The sequence below is a fragment of the Engraulis encrasicolus genome, chromosome 9 (assembly GCF_034702125.1).
Source record: "Engraulis encrasicolus isolate BLACKSEA-1 chromosome 9, IST_EnEncr_1.0, whole genome shotgun sequence".
NCBI classification, from domain to species: domain Eukaryota; kingdom Metazoa; phylum Chordata; class Actinopteri; order Clupeiformes; family Engraulidae; genus Engraulis; species Engraulis encrasicolus.
Genome location: NC_085865.1, coordinates 47,393,557 through 47,407,858, shown reverse-complemented (window position 1 = coordinate 47,407,858; position 14,302 = coordinate 47,393,557). Strand labels below are relative to the sequence as shown.

At 46.1% G+C, this 14,302-nt stretch overlaps 2 protein-coding genes across 2 annotated transcripts in view; both read left to right on the top strand.

Moving 5' to 3' along the window:
- Positions 1-5,132, top strand: part of srprb (SRP receptor subunit beta) — a 5,799-nt gene extending 667 nt beyond the window's left edge. The window contains exons 2-7 of the mRNA XM_063207281.1: positions 1-38; positions 1,175-1,252; positions 1,672-1,754; positions 2,097-2,233; positions 4,318-4,372; positions 4,684-5,132. The exon at positions 1-38 is cut by the window's left edge and continues 57 nt beyond it. Of these exons, the coding sequence (XP_063063351.1) occupies positions 1-38; positions 1,175-1,252; positions 1,672-1,754; positions 2,097-2,233; positions 4,318-4,372; positions 4,684-4,894 (602 nt within the window). The 3' untranslated portion in view covers positions 4,895-5,132. The remainder of the gene's footprint in view (positions 39-1,174; positions 1,253-1,671; positions 1,755-2,096; positions 2,234-4,317; positions 4,373-4,683) is intronic.
- A 101-nt stretch (positions 5,133-5,233) lies between these two features.
- On the top strand, positions 5,234-13,370 carry wdr53 (WD repeat domain 53). The gene is made up of 4 exons (XM_063207280.1): positions 5,234-6,309; positions 6,599-7,115; positions 10,845-10,886; positions 11,693-13,370. Exons 2-4 carry the CDS (start codon positions 6,627-6,629, stop codon positions 12,464-12,466), a joined length of 1,305 nt encoding a protein of 434 aa, XP_063063350.1. The 5' UTR covers positions 5,234-6,309; positions 6,599-6,626; the 3' UTR covers positions 12,467-13,370.
- Positions 13,371-14,302: the final 932 nt, after the last annotated feature.

The following is a 14,302-nucleotide window of genomic DNA, read 5'->3' as shown; positions in this document are numbered from 1 at the left end:
GACTCTGCGATGGGGGCAAGACACTGCTGTTTAGCAGGGTAAGTAAACAAACACGCAAAAATAAATCTATAATGCCTGATCACTGTTTGTATTTTTTTTTCAACATTCAAACACGCCAACTCCAGTCCATAATGAATGATCACTGTATTTACACTCAAACACACTAACTTCAATCCGTAATGTCCACTGTATTACACTCAAACACCTTACTCCCATTTGTCATTGTGACACAGCACTCCACAGCACACAAGTGAACATTACACACTACACACAACGAAATTGCATTTATGCCTCACCAGTGCAAGGGGACCGCCCCCAATGACGCCGCAAGGAAGCAGTGCGGTGGGACGGTACCATGCTCAGGGTACCTCAGTCATGGAGGAGGATGGGGGAGAGCGCTGGATAATTACGCCCCCCCACCAACCTGACGGGTCTGGAATCAAGCCAGCAAACTTTGGGCTACAAGTCTGACACATAACCGCTTACCCATGACTGCTTACCCACGCCACCCTCTATTCATGTCTTCTGGACGAGGGTGGAGGGCAGCTTCATGCATCAGCCGCCTTTTTTACTAAGTGGCGACAGCCTGTGTGACGGAGCTCATCTAGTACATGTTCACCCCCCTCGGGGATCGAACGTGCGATCTCGTCAACTACAACGGTCCGGCAATGGGAGACACAGTACGATACCGCTGGGTCAAGAGACTAGTCTCTCGGCCCAACGGCACAAGACTGTATGAAGTTATCGGAGGGAGGTTTACCAACATTCCACGCCAACTCTGTGCTAGTTAGCCTCCGTTACACCTGGCTCAGTGTAGGGAGAGAGGTGAGGGTGGGATTCGAACCCGCAACCCTCTGATCCTAAGACTTGGTCGCAGGTTCTAATCCCACCCTTATGCACTCGTCAACAACAAAGAAGTGCTTGTCAATCATCGCCCTGAGAGAATTGGGGCCGACTCATTGAGAGTATATGGGGCCGACTACATGAAATGTCACACACATATTACAACACTAGTACTTACCACTAAACCCCCTAACCACGAGACTGTGGCTGCCTTTGGATCAGAGGGTCGCTGGTTCGAATCCCACCCCTACCACTAAACTTGTGGCCTAACCACGAGTCCGTGGCTGTCAACCATATAGAGACTTATGTGGATGTTCATTGTCTTTTTCAGCTGCTGTTGGGGGGGTTTAAAAGGACACAGACCTCGATAGCAGAAAGCACCGCCACCTACAAGACCAAGGGTGATCGGGTGAGACTCTAACTGTTGATAGACTCTAACTGTTAGCTGGTCTCATAGGATTCAATGTTAATTGCTTGCTTGGACGTAGAATTTGCAATGCTATACTTGGCAAATCGCTGAAATTACAGGAAAAAAGTACACCTCAATCATTTAACTCAAGGGGAAGTGTAAAATGAACTTATTTCCAAACATGGCACAATATTACTTTAACTTCCAGAAATGATAACTGATTAATTATTTCAGAACCTAATGTATGTTGGAAGAAGGGCCCTGCTGTAATGGGTGGAGACATTATTGATGAAGTGCAGGCGTCCGTCTGTCTGTCTGTCTGTCTGTCTGTCTGTCTGTCTGTCTGTCTGTCTGTCTGTCTGTGGGTCTGATTACGTGTGTGTGTGCGTGCGTGCGTGTGTGCGTGCGTGCGTCTGCAGGGCGCCAGCTGGACCCTGGTGGATCTGCCGGGACATGAGAGTTTGCGTCCTCAGTTCATTGAGAAGTTCAAGGCCTCGGCCAGGTGAGACACAAGCACTGCACTATTAGACCACGTGTGTGTGTGTGTGTGTGTGTGTGTGTGTGTGTGTGTGTGTGTGTGTGTGTGTGTGTGTGTGTGTGTGTGTGTGTGTGTGTGTGTGCGTGCGCGCGTGCGATGGGGGGGTGCTGGTACGCTGCGAGGATATAAACCTAAACTCACAGGTGCTCTAACAGTTAATGGGTAGTACCATAGTAGTGTGTGTGTGTGTGTGTTTTAAGGTCTCTGGTGTTTGTGTTAGACAGTACTGTGTGTGTGTGTGTATCTTGACTGTGTGTGTGTGTGTGTGTGTGTATCTTGACTGTGTGTGTGTGTGTTTGTGTTTAGGGCGCTGGTCTTCGTGGTAGACAGTGCTGTATTCCAGAAGGAGGTGAGAGATGTGGCTGAGTTCCTCTACTCACTTCTGACCGACAGCACCATCGTCAACAACACACACTCTCTCATAGTGGCCTGCAACAAGCAAGGTACACACACACACACACACACACACTCTCTCGCGCTCTCTCACACACACTTTCTAATGACCGATGATATAAGATGGGTAAACAGCACACACGCACACACACTCATAGTGGCCTGCAACATACAGCTCCAGGCCTTTTTATTAGAATACCATGAAAAAGTTGATTTATTTCCATAATTCCATCAATAATGTTAAACTGTCATGGATTGTAGATTCATGGCCCAGTTTTTTAACTATTCCAATCATTATTTTTTTTCTTTTTATATACGTTGGCCTTCCAGCTCAAAAAACCCATGAATTGGGGAATTCGCATTATTAGAATATTGTTATAAAATCAATTTTTTCTTCATCAAAATTTGGGTCACATTAAATCAGTTGAAATTTGGTACTTTCTACATAACATGCAATGGTCAATACTTGGTTAGGACATTCTCTGTCTTCATAATGGCCATGATGCGTTTAACATTGAAGTCAATGGCAAAAACAGTGCACGGGAGTTATGGAAGCCCAGATATCCTTGATGCTTTGCTGTCAGCTGTTCTTGTTTGTTGACCTGGTGCCCCACACTTCCCTCTTCAATATACCCGAAGATTTCCATGCCACGTTTTGGTGTTAACTCACCAGTTTAATTCTAACTCAACGGAAATTAAACCCCATTCATTTTCAATGGGGTTTCATTTCTGGTTATTTAGAATTTAACTGGTGAGTTAGCGCCAAAACGTGGCATGGAAATCTACAGGGTATATTGAAGAGTGAAGTGCGGGGTACCAGGTCAACAAACAAGAACAGCTGACAGCAAAGCATCAAGGATATCTGGGCTTCCATAACTCCTATGCACTGTTTTTGCCATTGACTTCAATGTTAAACGCATCATGGCCATTATGAAGACAGAGAATGTCCTAACCAAGTATTGACCATTGCATGTTATGTAGAAAGCACCAAATTTCAACTGATTTAATGTGACCCGAATTTTGATGAAGAAAAATTTGATTTTATAACAATATTCTAATAATGCGAATTCCCCAATTCATGGGTTTTTTGAGCTGGAAGGCCAACGTATATAAAAAGAAAAAAAATAATGATTGGAATAGTTAAAAAACTGGGCCATGAATCTACAATCCATGACAGTTTAACATTATTGATGGAATTATGGAAATAAATCAACTTTTTCATGGTATTCTAATAAAAAGGCCTGGAGCTGTACAAGGTACACACACACACACACTCTCATTCTCTCACACACACACACACACACTTTCTAATGGCCGACAATATAAGATGGTCAAAATCACACACACACACTCTCATAGTGGCCTGCACCAAACAAAGAGGTACACACACACGCATATACACACTCATTCTCTCTCTCTCTCTCTCTCTCTCTCTCTCTCTCTCTCTCTCTCTCTCTCTCTCTCTCTCTCTCTCTCTCTCCCACACACACACTTTCTAATGGCCGACGATATAAGATAGTCAACAGCACAGACACACACACACACACACACACACACTCATAGTGGCCTGCAACAAAGAGGTACACACACACACACAGTCCTTGTGACCTAAATTAATCTCGGTCCAATGACTTACGGGTCACAAAGGGGACAGTTGTCCCGGGGCCCAGGGAGACAGGGGGCCCAGAATCGGGTCCTCATTACATTGTATCTATATGACTGGAGTAAGGCCCTCTCAGATGACTTTGTCCTGGGCCCGGCCAAAGTTGTCAGCGCCCCTGCACACACCCACACACTCATGGTGACCTGCAACAAACATGTGCACATACACACACACCCACACACACACACTGTCCCTGCCTGTCTGTGTTTATTATTCAAGGAGAAAGAGTTGTGTCTGTCCTGGGGTCCGTTTCTCGAAAGCGTCTTTGATACCGTCGTTTGCAAAGCCACTAAATCCAAGGGAACGTTAAGACGGTCTTAAGACCGTCTTAAGACAAGACGGTCTTAAGACTGTCTTAAGACGGTTAGCAACGACAAGAATCGAGAAACGGACCCCTGAATCGTGTGTGTGTGTGTGTGTGTGTGTGCGCGTGTGCGCGTGTGTGCGTGTGTGCGCGTGTGTGTGTTGCAGATATAAAGATGACCAAGTCTGCTAAACTCATTCAACAGCAGCTGGAGAAGGAACTGTGAGTATGACTCTTTATGTGTGCTTTAGTATTAGTGTACTGTGTATTTAGTAGGGCAATGATGTATTATATTATTTGGGGGGGTTAACTGTGTGTGTTAACTGTAAGCATTAGCCTAGCGTAGCTGATGTGTTAGTGTGTATTATCTTACCGTAGCTGATGTTTGTGTTGGTATGTATTAGCCTAGCGTAGCTGATGTGTGTTAGTATGTTTTATCTCACCGTAGCTGATTGATGTGTTAAGCATATTAGTCTAGCGTGGCTGATGCGTGGTTGACCCCTAACTGACCCCTGCCCTCTGACCCCTGGCAGGAACACTCTGCGTGTGACGCGCTCCGCCGCGCTGACCAATCAGGACGGCTCGGTGGGAGGGGCCATCTACCTGGGCAAGAAGGGGCGGGACTTCGAGTTCTCCCAGCTTCCCATCAGAGTGGAGTTTATCGAGTGTAGTGCTCGTGGTCAGCAGGGGGAGGAGGGAGATGCAGACATACAGGCACTCGAGACATGCCTGTCAAAACTCTAGAAACACATACACACACACACCATGCTTGACAAAATTGTAGACACACACACACACACACACACACACCTACACACCGGACACGTGCAGTACACACACACACACACACACATTCACACATAGACATACACAGCTGGGCGAACAAGCAGACGCAAAAATATATGCCCTTGAGACTGGCTGGCTAAGCCGAGCTAAGCACACCAAATAAATATATAAATAAATTAATGTACACATCACATGCCATCAGAGTTGCCGTCATGTCGTTTGGATGTGTGCTTTATCATGCTCGCCTTGTCGCTCTTGGATAGTAGTTTATACTTTTTATAATGTAATCCTCATATTTATACATACACACACTGGCTCTCTCCATATTGGCACAGAAGCAGCTCCATGATGGTGAGGTTTACAAATAAGGTATTTTTTTCTTTTTTTTAAATTTAGTTTTCTCCTTTTATTCAGTTAGATTCTGTTAGCAGCTAAATCATTAAATAAAAGCTGGACAGTGGTCCAGAGGGACTGTGAGGTCATCAAAGGTGGACAGTGGTCCAGAGGATGCCTCAGTCTGGGGTGCAAGTCAGGCTATTTCCTTGGGTCCTGTCCTATGCCCTTTGGCCTTGTGGCACTAGGCATTTATTTATTCAATGGATGCGTTCCAATATGCGGACTCCCATCCTCTGCCTGTGCTTGTGGCATTGCGTTCCATTGACGTCCTGCCTCCACAGAGAAAACAACAATGTTTTCCGGGCTGTTAGCCTAGCCATAACGACTTATGGGGGACTATTCTTTATTCAACATCCCAACTGCAAATGAGAAAATTACATTAGAATTGCGCTTTTGACGTTAGGGTATTAGAAAGAACCCAATATCTTGCAAAAGCACAATTCAAATGGCATTCTTTCATTTTGAATTGGAATGTTCAATGAGTGAAAGCCCCCTGAAAGTGCCCTCCACTGGTTGACAGCGGGGAAACCGTTATTGTTTTCTCCGTGGTCGTGTGTGTGGTGGCTGCTGCGACATTGTTAAGTGTACTGCACACTGTTCCCTGTCAAAATAAACATGAAACGTTTTACAGGTTTCTGCTGCACTGGATGTCAGGTGTGAATTCTGAATTTGTTGGATGTGCAGCCATTCAAATGTCGTCAGTGTTACAAAGCTTAAACTTGTTAAAAAATAAAGACTTGATCATAAAAAACATCAGAATTAAGTGTTGAGTTAATCTTGTTCAAAATGAGGACTTTTGCATGACCACCCAGCCGCCTGCTTAGCTTCATATTCGTCAGCAGGGGGCAGCTTGTTTCTCAACAACCGGGACTGACGTCATCACACTGCGCCTCTAGCTCTCAAAACATTTCAGCCAAGTCGTCTGCACGTGTGGAGTTGTCATGTGTCTACCAAATCTTTAGAAACACTTATTTAAGGTAGGACAAAGGTGTTCTCTACCTAATTCTAGGAACTATATGTATATACATTTAGTTAATGGGAAAACCTCGTAACCAAGCATCTGATGGTTTTACAAAATAACTGCTGTCATGCCCGCCTGTTAACGTTGCGTTGCCTGCGAACTTCACTGCTGTCAAATGTTGCTGTCGAGTTTTCGGTCTGCTTGGAAGCTTCACCAAGTATGGAGGACATGTAATTATCTTCTGGCTGCGTGTCGTTGTCAACAACCGTAACATCTTCCTTAACATAACGTCGTGTTGGTTGTAGTAGTTGTTCTTCATCGATTAGCAGAAGCATGGCTACGGAATGGAGCGGTGGGCACTCTGCGTCTATTCTCTGCATCCAAGCAGCGGGTGGCGAGGACGGTCTGCTGGCGTCTGGCGCGGAGGGGGGCGAGGTGACACTATGGAGCCAAGACGGCATCGTCATCGGCCAGCTGCGACTCCGCGACCAGGAGGACGTTACCTCCGCGGTGTTCTCCAAGGCCGCACCCGGGCTGTTATACGTGTCTCACGGGGAAACGGTGACCGTGTTGGACCCTCGGCGTCTGAAGGAACCGGTGTCGGAGTTCAGTGGCGTGGGAGAGGAGGAGATTAACGGACTGTCGCTCAACGACGCGGGCACGTTGCTGGCGGCTGGCGACGACTCCGGCGCGGTGAGGGTTGTGGAGCTCCAGAGTGGAAAGGTGTCGCGAACGCTGCGGAGACACACCAACATCTGCTCTTCCGTCGCCTTCCGACCGCAGAGGCCGAACAGCCTGGTGTCTGCTGGTCTGGACATGCAGGTACACACACACACACACACACACATACAGACACACACACAGGGCCACTGACACCTTTGGCATGCCCCAGGACAAATCGGAACCCCCCCTCCCCCTACTTAATACCAATGTGATGGTGAGGACCCAATTCTGGGCCCCCTCTCTTCCTTGGGCCAGAACAAGTGCCAGCCTGTCGGCTTTCCCACACACACACACACACACACACACACACACACACACACACACACACACACACACACCTGCGTTGGGCCCTCCCTTTGACTTTCATTCATCCAACGATAGCGAATGCTAAACTGATCCCACACCAAAACAATCCCTAACCTTAACCTGTCAGGTTTATTTGACACTTTTACTCTTACCAGTAACAACAAAACTTTTACACTGAGAACTAGAGATGCACGATATATATCGGTCCACTAAAATATTGGCCGATATGGGCTTTTTTATATCGGCCCAATATAATGTTTTCCCGATTAAAATATCGGTTAATTTAATGAAAACGTTACGCCAAATAGTCTCTCTGTTCTTGCTCTATGACGGCACAGTCACCGTCCAGATCTCAATATTTTGAATAGTCCATATCCTGTGTGTGATTTGGTCTTTGAGTATTGTATGGGCCGTAGATAATACTCTCTTTACAGTCCCTCCAGGAAATCGCGATGTTGTGATCGCGCCGTTTTTCGCAACTTCAACGAATTCCCGCGAATTCTGCGCGAGAGCTTAACTTTAACCAATCACCGCGATTTCCCGCAACTTTGAACACTTGAACCAATCCATGTTGCGCTGACTTCACTGACGTCGACAAACTTCATACAATAAAAAAATACAATAAAAAAGTAACCTAGCAATCAGTCCCAGCACTTTACTATGCATGTACAAAGGTGTCGGTGAGGGGGGGGGAACTAATAAATACGAATGTAGGAAACGCCATGTTCTCATTGCGCGTCTGCTCGCATGGTCACAGGAGGGGAAATGTAGCCTATGACTAGTCTGGCATAATAGGCCTACATTTTTAAAATGTGCTAGGCCTACATAAATATATAATTAACACTTCATGACAGTCATCTACATTACGCCAAGTATAGGGCTCCTAAAACAAGATGTGTTTTTTTTTTTCCTAAAGCGGTCCACCTGCTGGACCACTTGGGTGTTTGACTTGTGCGCATACAGAAGGAAACCTTTTCCCTCCGTTCAAATTGAGATGCGCAAATGCCTTGTCCACAACAAAGGAGTAATTTCCATCCCTCATTGTGAATGCTGCATGCGTGCCGGCCGATATAGTAGCCTAATATCTTTCGCGCAAATTGGGCTATGGCTGGATACGAGCACTTGGTGACCGTGGTGACCGTGTCGTCAAATCACTTTCGTTTAACCTGGCGCGGTCAAGCGGGCAAGGAGGAACACTGAAAATGAATAAAACCAGAGCAGACACGTTGGAAAGCTGTGGGAGTAAGTTGGAAAACTACTTTCTGTCTCTCCCTCTCCTTCTCTCTTCCTTGCGCAATTGACGGTATTGATTGACAGCTGAGACCTCCGTTCTGCAGGCGACGTGGTGTTTTATAGATAACAATCTCGTCGTCTTTTATATTCACAAGAGCACCAAAATAAATATAATTTCTGTGCATTATTCAGCAAGCACCCTTCACAACAGGAAATCTGTGAACTCCATCCTCGTTACATTGAATGATGATCATCAGCCGTTAATTTAAAGCCGGCTGACGGCGCGGGAGAACAAAAAAAACCCTAGGCGTATGCCTTCTTTCGAAAGCGACCCCTCCCTCTGCTTTTATTTGTGTTGCTTTTGACAAGCTTGAAAATTAAACGCCGACACAGGCAGGTATGTGTAGCCGACGACTCACATTAACCAGTATTTCAGTCACAAGAGGTCCTGTCACGCACCCTCTTCAACTGGGTGGACATGCCCGCCTACTTATAGTTAATTACCACTGTTTAAATCAGGAATGGATATCGACATGATACGAAGTTTGTATGCTTACAATTTGAAACGGTGATGACATTTAAAACAGAGTCAAACGGCCATAAACGGCATTGTAATGAAGGGTGTCGTAATGGCAGCATGAAAGAGATGGAACTTTTCACCACGACATTCTGGCTAAAAACTCGCCCTGGCCGCTTCCCTGCTTTGCTTAAGGACCAAAATTATAATATAAAAATAGAAATAATATAAAAACACCAGAGGACTGGAATGTGGCAGTGTCCTTTACTTTCAAGCGTGAGGAAACACGTTAAAAATCGCAACAAAAATCGCACCTTTCACTTCATGCCGCAACAAAATCGCAACAACACAGTAAGAAGCTCCGCAACTTTTATCGCGATTTTCTGGAAATCCTTGTGCACCATCTGGCAATTCCGACCGCGATTTTTTGAGAAAATGCCCGCGATTTCCTGGTGTGACTGCTCTTTAGATGGCTTTCACGGCTGACAGAGGTTGACGAATACTGCGCTCAGCAGAGTGCACTATTCTTTGTAGTTCTTTCTGTTCACGCACTGTGGCATTTCCGTACCAGGTGATGATGGACCCTGTTAAGATGCTCTTCACCGCTGAGTAGTAGATTATGTCAATATATTATATTAAATATGAAAATGTGAACATATCGGGTATCGGTATCGGCCCTGAGAAGTAGGTAATTATCGGTTATCGTATCGGTTGACATTTTTCATATCGTGCATCACTACTGAGAACCATTTTCTCAGTGATACTACCTTATTGGGGACATCTGGCACCCCGCAATGATTGTTAGATGTGTACAGACACACACACCACAACAGTGGGAAATATCACATAGTAGTACACACATATTAATCACATCTAACAGTGCGAAATATCACACACACATGCACTGCACTGCACGCACACCCGAACACACCACATACGGAAATTAGGAAGCATCCTGGGATAAAAAGCTCACACAAGTAATATTAGTAGTAGCAGTGCAATGGTAGATAACTGAACAAGTTTAACAAAGGAAAAACATACACATCCGTCTCAAAAAGGTTGGGTGCAGGACCAGCAGTCTCACATGAAAGCTGAAAACACAGTCTTTGACATTTCTCTTATTTTGATGTAGGGTAACAGTTTATTTTTATGGTTCACTATGACAGTGGATCTACCACATCAATAGGTACAGTGTAATAACAAGTGTAGCAATATTTAATACCATGGAATACCAGTGTAATGCCATGTAACAATTTTGTACTTACATCATGTATTTGTGAGACACAAATACACGATGTAAGTACACAATTGGTACATGGTGTACCTAATGTGGTAGATCCATTGTAATAGTGAACCATTAAAATAAAGTGTTACCTAATGTAGTGATGTCATGAAGGGCATGCTGCCCGAAACGTCACTAGTACGGTAACATAAGAGAAACGACAGCCTGGTGTCACAGATTTTGTTTTCAGTTTTCAGATAAGTGACCAGGGCAACATGCAGGACAGACAACAGACACATGCACAATACAAGGCGTCATTATTATGTTGATTGTGATGTGTGTTTGTCTCCAAATTTCCATTTCACGCAAGTTTAATGACAATAAAGAAGAATAAAGTCTAAGTCACAGACTGAGGTGCAAGCAGGTAGACACACAACAGAGAGCATATAGTACTCCACATTGTGTGTGTGTGTTTGTATCTCTGCGTAGGAGTTGTTTTTGAATTTTCAAAGGACTAATTGTGTATGTGTGTGTGTGTGTGTGTGTGTAGGTGCTGTTATGGAACCTGCAGAAGACTCGGCCAGTGTGGGCGGTGAGTAATCATAGCATTGTGTGTGTGGTCAACTATAATAATAATGAGTGTGAGTGTGTGGTGAGTAATAATTGTAATGTTTGTATGTATGCTAAATTGTAATAATAATTGTGTGTGTGTGGGTGTGTGTGGTGAATTATGAGGTCTGGAATGTGCTTGGAGCTGGACACACGTACACGCGCACATTACATGCACGAACATGTTGCCATGTGTATTTGGTAGCAATTTTGCATGCGGTAGCTCACTTGAACACAAGACACACACACGTGCACACGGTGCAACATTGACACAACTGCTACGGGCGATTTTCCGAACTTCCGTGTTGAGGTGGCGGTACAGTCCAAAACCACGTTGGAAAATATTAATGAGAGCCTCACTGGCTATCTGTTCCCTATGATGCCTCCAGTATCTTGCATGGTGTTGTGCTAGTTTTGCAGAAAACATATGCACTGGTTTGCACACAGTTGCAGGTCTAAGTAAAGTCACATAGCAAGCACATTCCTGCCTTAATAATCATTTCTGGGGGCGACATAGCGCAGTGCTCTGCTTTGCTTTTGCCAAGAAGAGCAAAACAAGCAAAAGAAATGGCGAAATTGTGCCCAGACCAAAACCATCCTTAAAGCCTTTCATTGTGGAGCACGAGTCAACATGCAAACGCGTAGTGCACAAATGCAATAGAATGTTCAAATCGGCGTGTTATCTTACTTAAGATGCCATGCTGCTCTCTCACTGATCTAGCTGAATATTAACTTATATAAGCCCAACAATTTCATTTATCAATTAACAAATTGTGTGTGCGCTTGCAGGTGAGTCTGCAAGAGGAGGCGGCCCCCAACCCGTCTGAGGGGCGGAGCCAGCTGGTGAACCCCGCCCTGGTGCACCACGTGGGCGTGTCGTCGTGCGGCGACGTGCTGGCGTGCGCGTGCGAGGACGGCCGCGTGTGCGTGCTGCGCGTGGGCGCGGGCTCCCGCCTGGCCCACCGGGCGGCGCTAGAGGCCCACAGCCACGGCGCCTCGCAGGCCCACTTCCTCCCCTTCCCCTTCCTCCCCCACCACCCCTACTGCCTGCTCTCCGCCGGACACGACTGCACCGTGGCCCTCTGGGACCTCAGTGCCCACGCTCAGGAGCGCCGCACGCAGGAGCGGAGTGGGAATGCACACGGCGGCGGTGGAGGAAGCAGCACCAGGGTCACCAGAGGGAAAAGAGGAAGAGGAAGAGGAAGAGGAGGCAGCAGAGCTCAGCAAACTACAACAACACACCCGCCAAACTCTCCACACACAACTGACCCAACACACACCCACACAGCCCCACCTGCTGGAGTGGAGGGAGAGTCACTGGACAGTGTGGAGGGGAACGGCGAGAGTGTGTGTGAGGGAGACGGTGTGTGTGATGGCAAGAGCGTGTGTGACGGAGAGAGTGTGTGTGAGGCCTCGGCAGCGAAGTCGTCGGGCCCGGTACTGCGTTTCTCACACTCCGACAAGCTGAACTGGGCATGCCCGGCTCTGCTGCAGGGTAAAGCCAGCGTGCTAGTGGCCGACCAGAGCTGCAACCTGTCTGTATACACCTTACCCCCACTATAGGGAGGGTGTGTGTGTGTGTTTGTTTGTGTGTGTGTGTGTGTGTGTGTGTGTGTGTACCCCTTACCTACACTGGTGTTTGTGTGTTGACTCCTGGCGTGTGTGTGTGTGTGTGTGTGTGTGTGTGTGTGTGTGTGTGTGTGTGTGTGTGTGTGTGTGTGTGTGTGTGTGTGTGTGTGTGTGTGTGTGTGTGTGTGTGTGTGTATTGTGATCTGATCTGGGGCCTCAAGTACAAAGCTTGCACAAACGTGCACAAAAAAAGCTCCGTAAGTAACTTTCCACAAACATTTTCAGATGTACTAATACTGACTCTGCATAAAAAGTGGCATGTATGCTAAATTACATGTGAAATCAGACGAACCACATGAGTCCGCATGAAAACCTTGTTTATGCATGGACTGATACATTTGAGATTTTCAGGTGCAAATTCATTTGTTCTTTTTTCAGATTTTCACTTGTGCAAATCTACTGCAGTCTTTTATACATGAGGCCCCTGATCTGATGTGTGGTGCCATTCTCTCCAGCGTTAATGTAATAATTTCCTCCCTCTGACAGAGGTGTGTGTGTGCGTGTGCGTGCACGTGCGTGCACCTCTGCTTTCTCTGTGTTTTGTGGGTTCTGCTTTACTGCAATAAAGCTCTACTTCTGTCAGAAACAGAAACCTGGCTGTGTGGCTGGCTTTGATGACGACTTTTTTGAATTGTTGCTACTACAGAGGGGAATATCATTATTATGTGTGTACACGTGATGAATTATAATGACCTGTCTGTGTGGCCGCAGGGGTTGTGAGGACAATGTGGCCGGTGATGACGACAACGACACTGGTTATGTGTGAATATGGCTACTAATAGAGTGGAAAATAACCTCCAGCGCACTGGTCCATTTGCAAATAAACTTTGCAAATGAGGACACGGCGTGCAAGAGTTTATTACTCCCCCAACGTTGGTGACCCTGGGGATCTCCTCCACTGCACCTGGGCAAAGGAGGTGCACAGGAAGACGTCAGAAAAGTACTAGTAGAGTGGCGAAGATGTGTGCGTGTATGTGGTAAATTATAACTGTGTGCAGAGTGCATGATGATAATAGTATGTGTTTGCTTGTGGTAAATTAAAGAATAATGGTTGCTAGCAGACTACTGTAGCGCCAGGGGTGCATAAAGGGGCTTTCACTATGCACTTCATGGGTTGCAAATGGGCCCAGTGTCAGGAAACTAAAGGAAATCTATATTTTAATGGAATTATTGCGTATGACTCACAAATGTCTTTAAATATTCAATTTGAGTGGCTATGCAATAAAACAGGACTGAGTGGCTATATGGTGTGAAAGATGCCCTGTCCTGATCAATTTCTTCAGGGTTTGTTTAGTCTGGGGAGGAGGCACGCATGCATTGCCTCTTGCTAATTGATGAGGTGCCGTGTATTGCAGAATGAACATGGCAACAACAACAAAAACAGTTGCTTCAGGAAGGGAGATGCTTCTCAAAAGGAGCTAAATACGATTATAAGTTTATGCACCACATGCAAATGAAAGACTGCAACAGCCGGTAGGCATAAACTAAGCTAGTGGAACCAGGGGGGGACAAAGGGGTCACTTGTGAAGGGGCCTAGAATTGGGTTCTCATTAAATTGTATGTACTGCGCTTGGGGCCTTTTCAGATGTCCTTGACCCTGGCCCAGCCACAGCTGTCAGCAGCCCTGACTGAAACTACTACTACAGTGTATATGAAACCAAAAGTCACCTGTGTGCACTGCAAACATGCACTATGGCCGTCAGGGTGAACCGAGCCAAATATTAGGCTAAATGTGGCTCTTCTCTTAGGTTTCCGCTGCTACATCACTTT

Coding starts and splice junctions, on each gene's coding strand:
- wdr53 (XM_063207280.1), top strand. CDS start 6,627: ATGGCTACGGAATGGAGCGGTGGGCACTCTGCGTCTATTCTCTGCATC. Junction 7,116..10,844: donor CTGCTGGTCTGGACATGCAG/GTACACACACAC, acceptor GTGTGTGTGTAG/GTGCTGTTATGGAACCTGCA. Junction 10,887..11,692: donor AGACTCGGCCAGTGTGGGCG/GTGAGTAATCAT, acceptor GTGCGCTTGCAG/GTGAGTCTGCAAGAGGAGGC.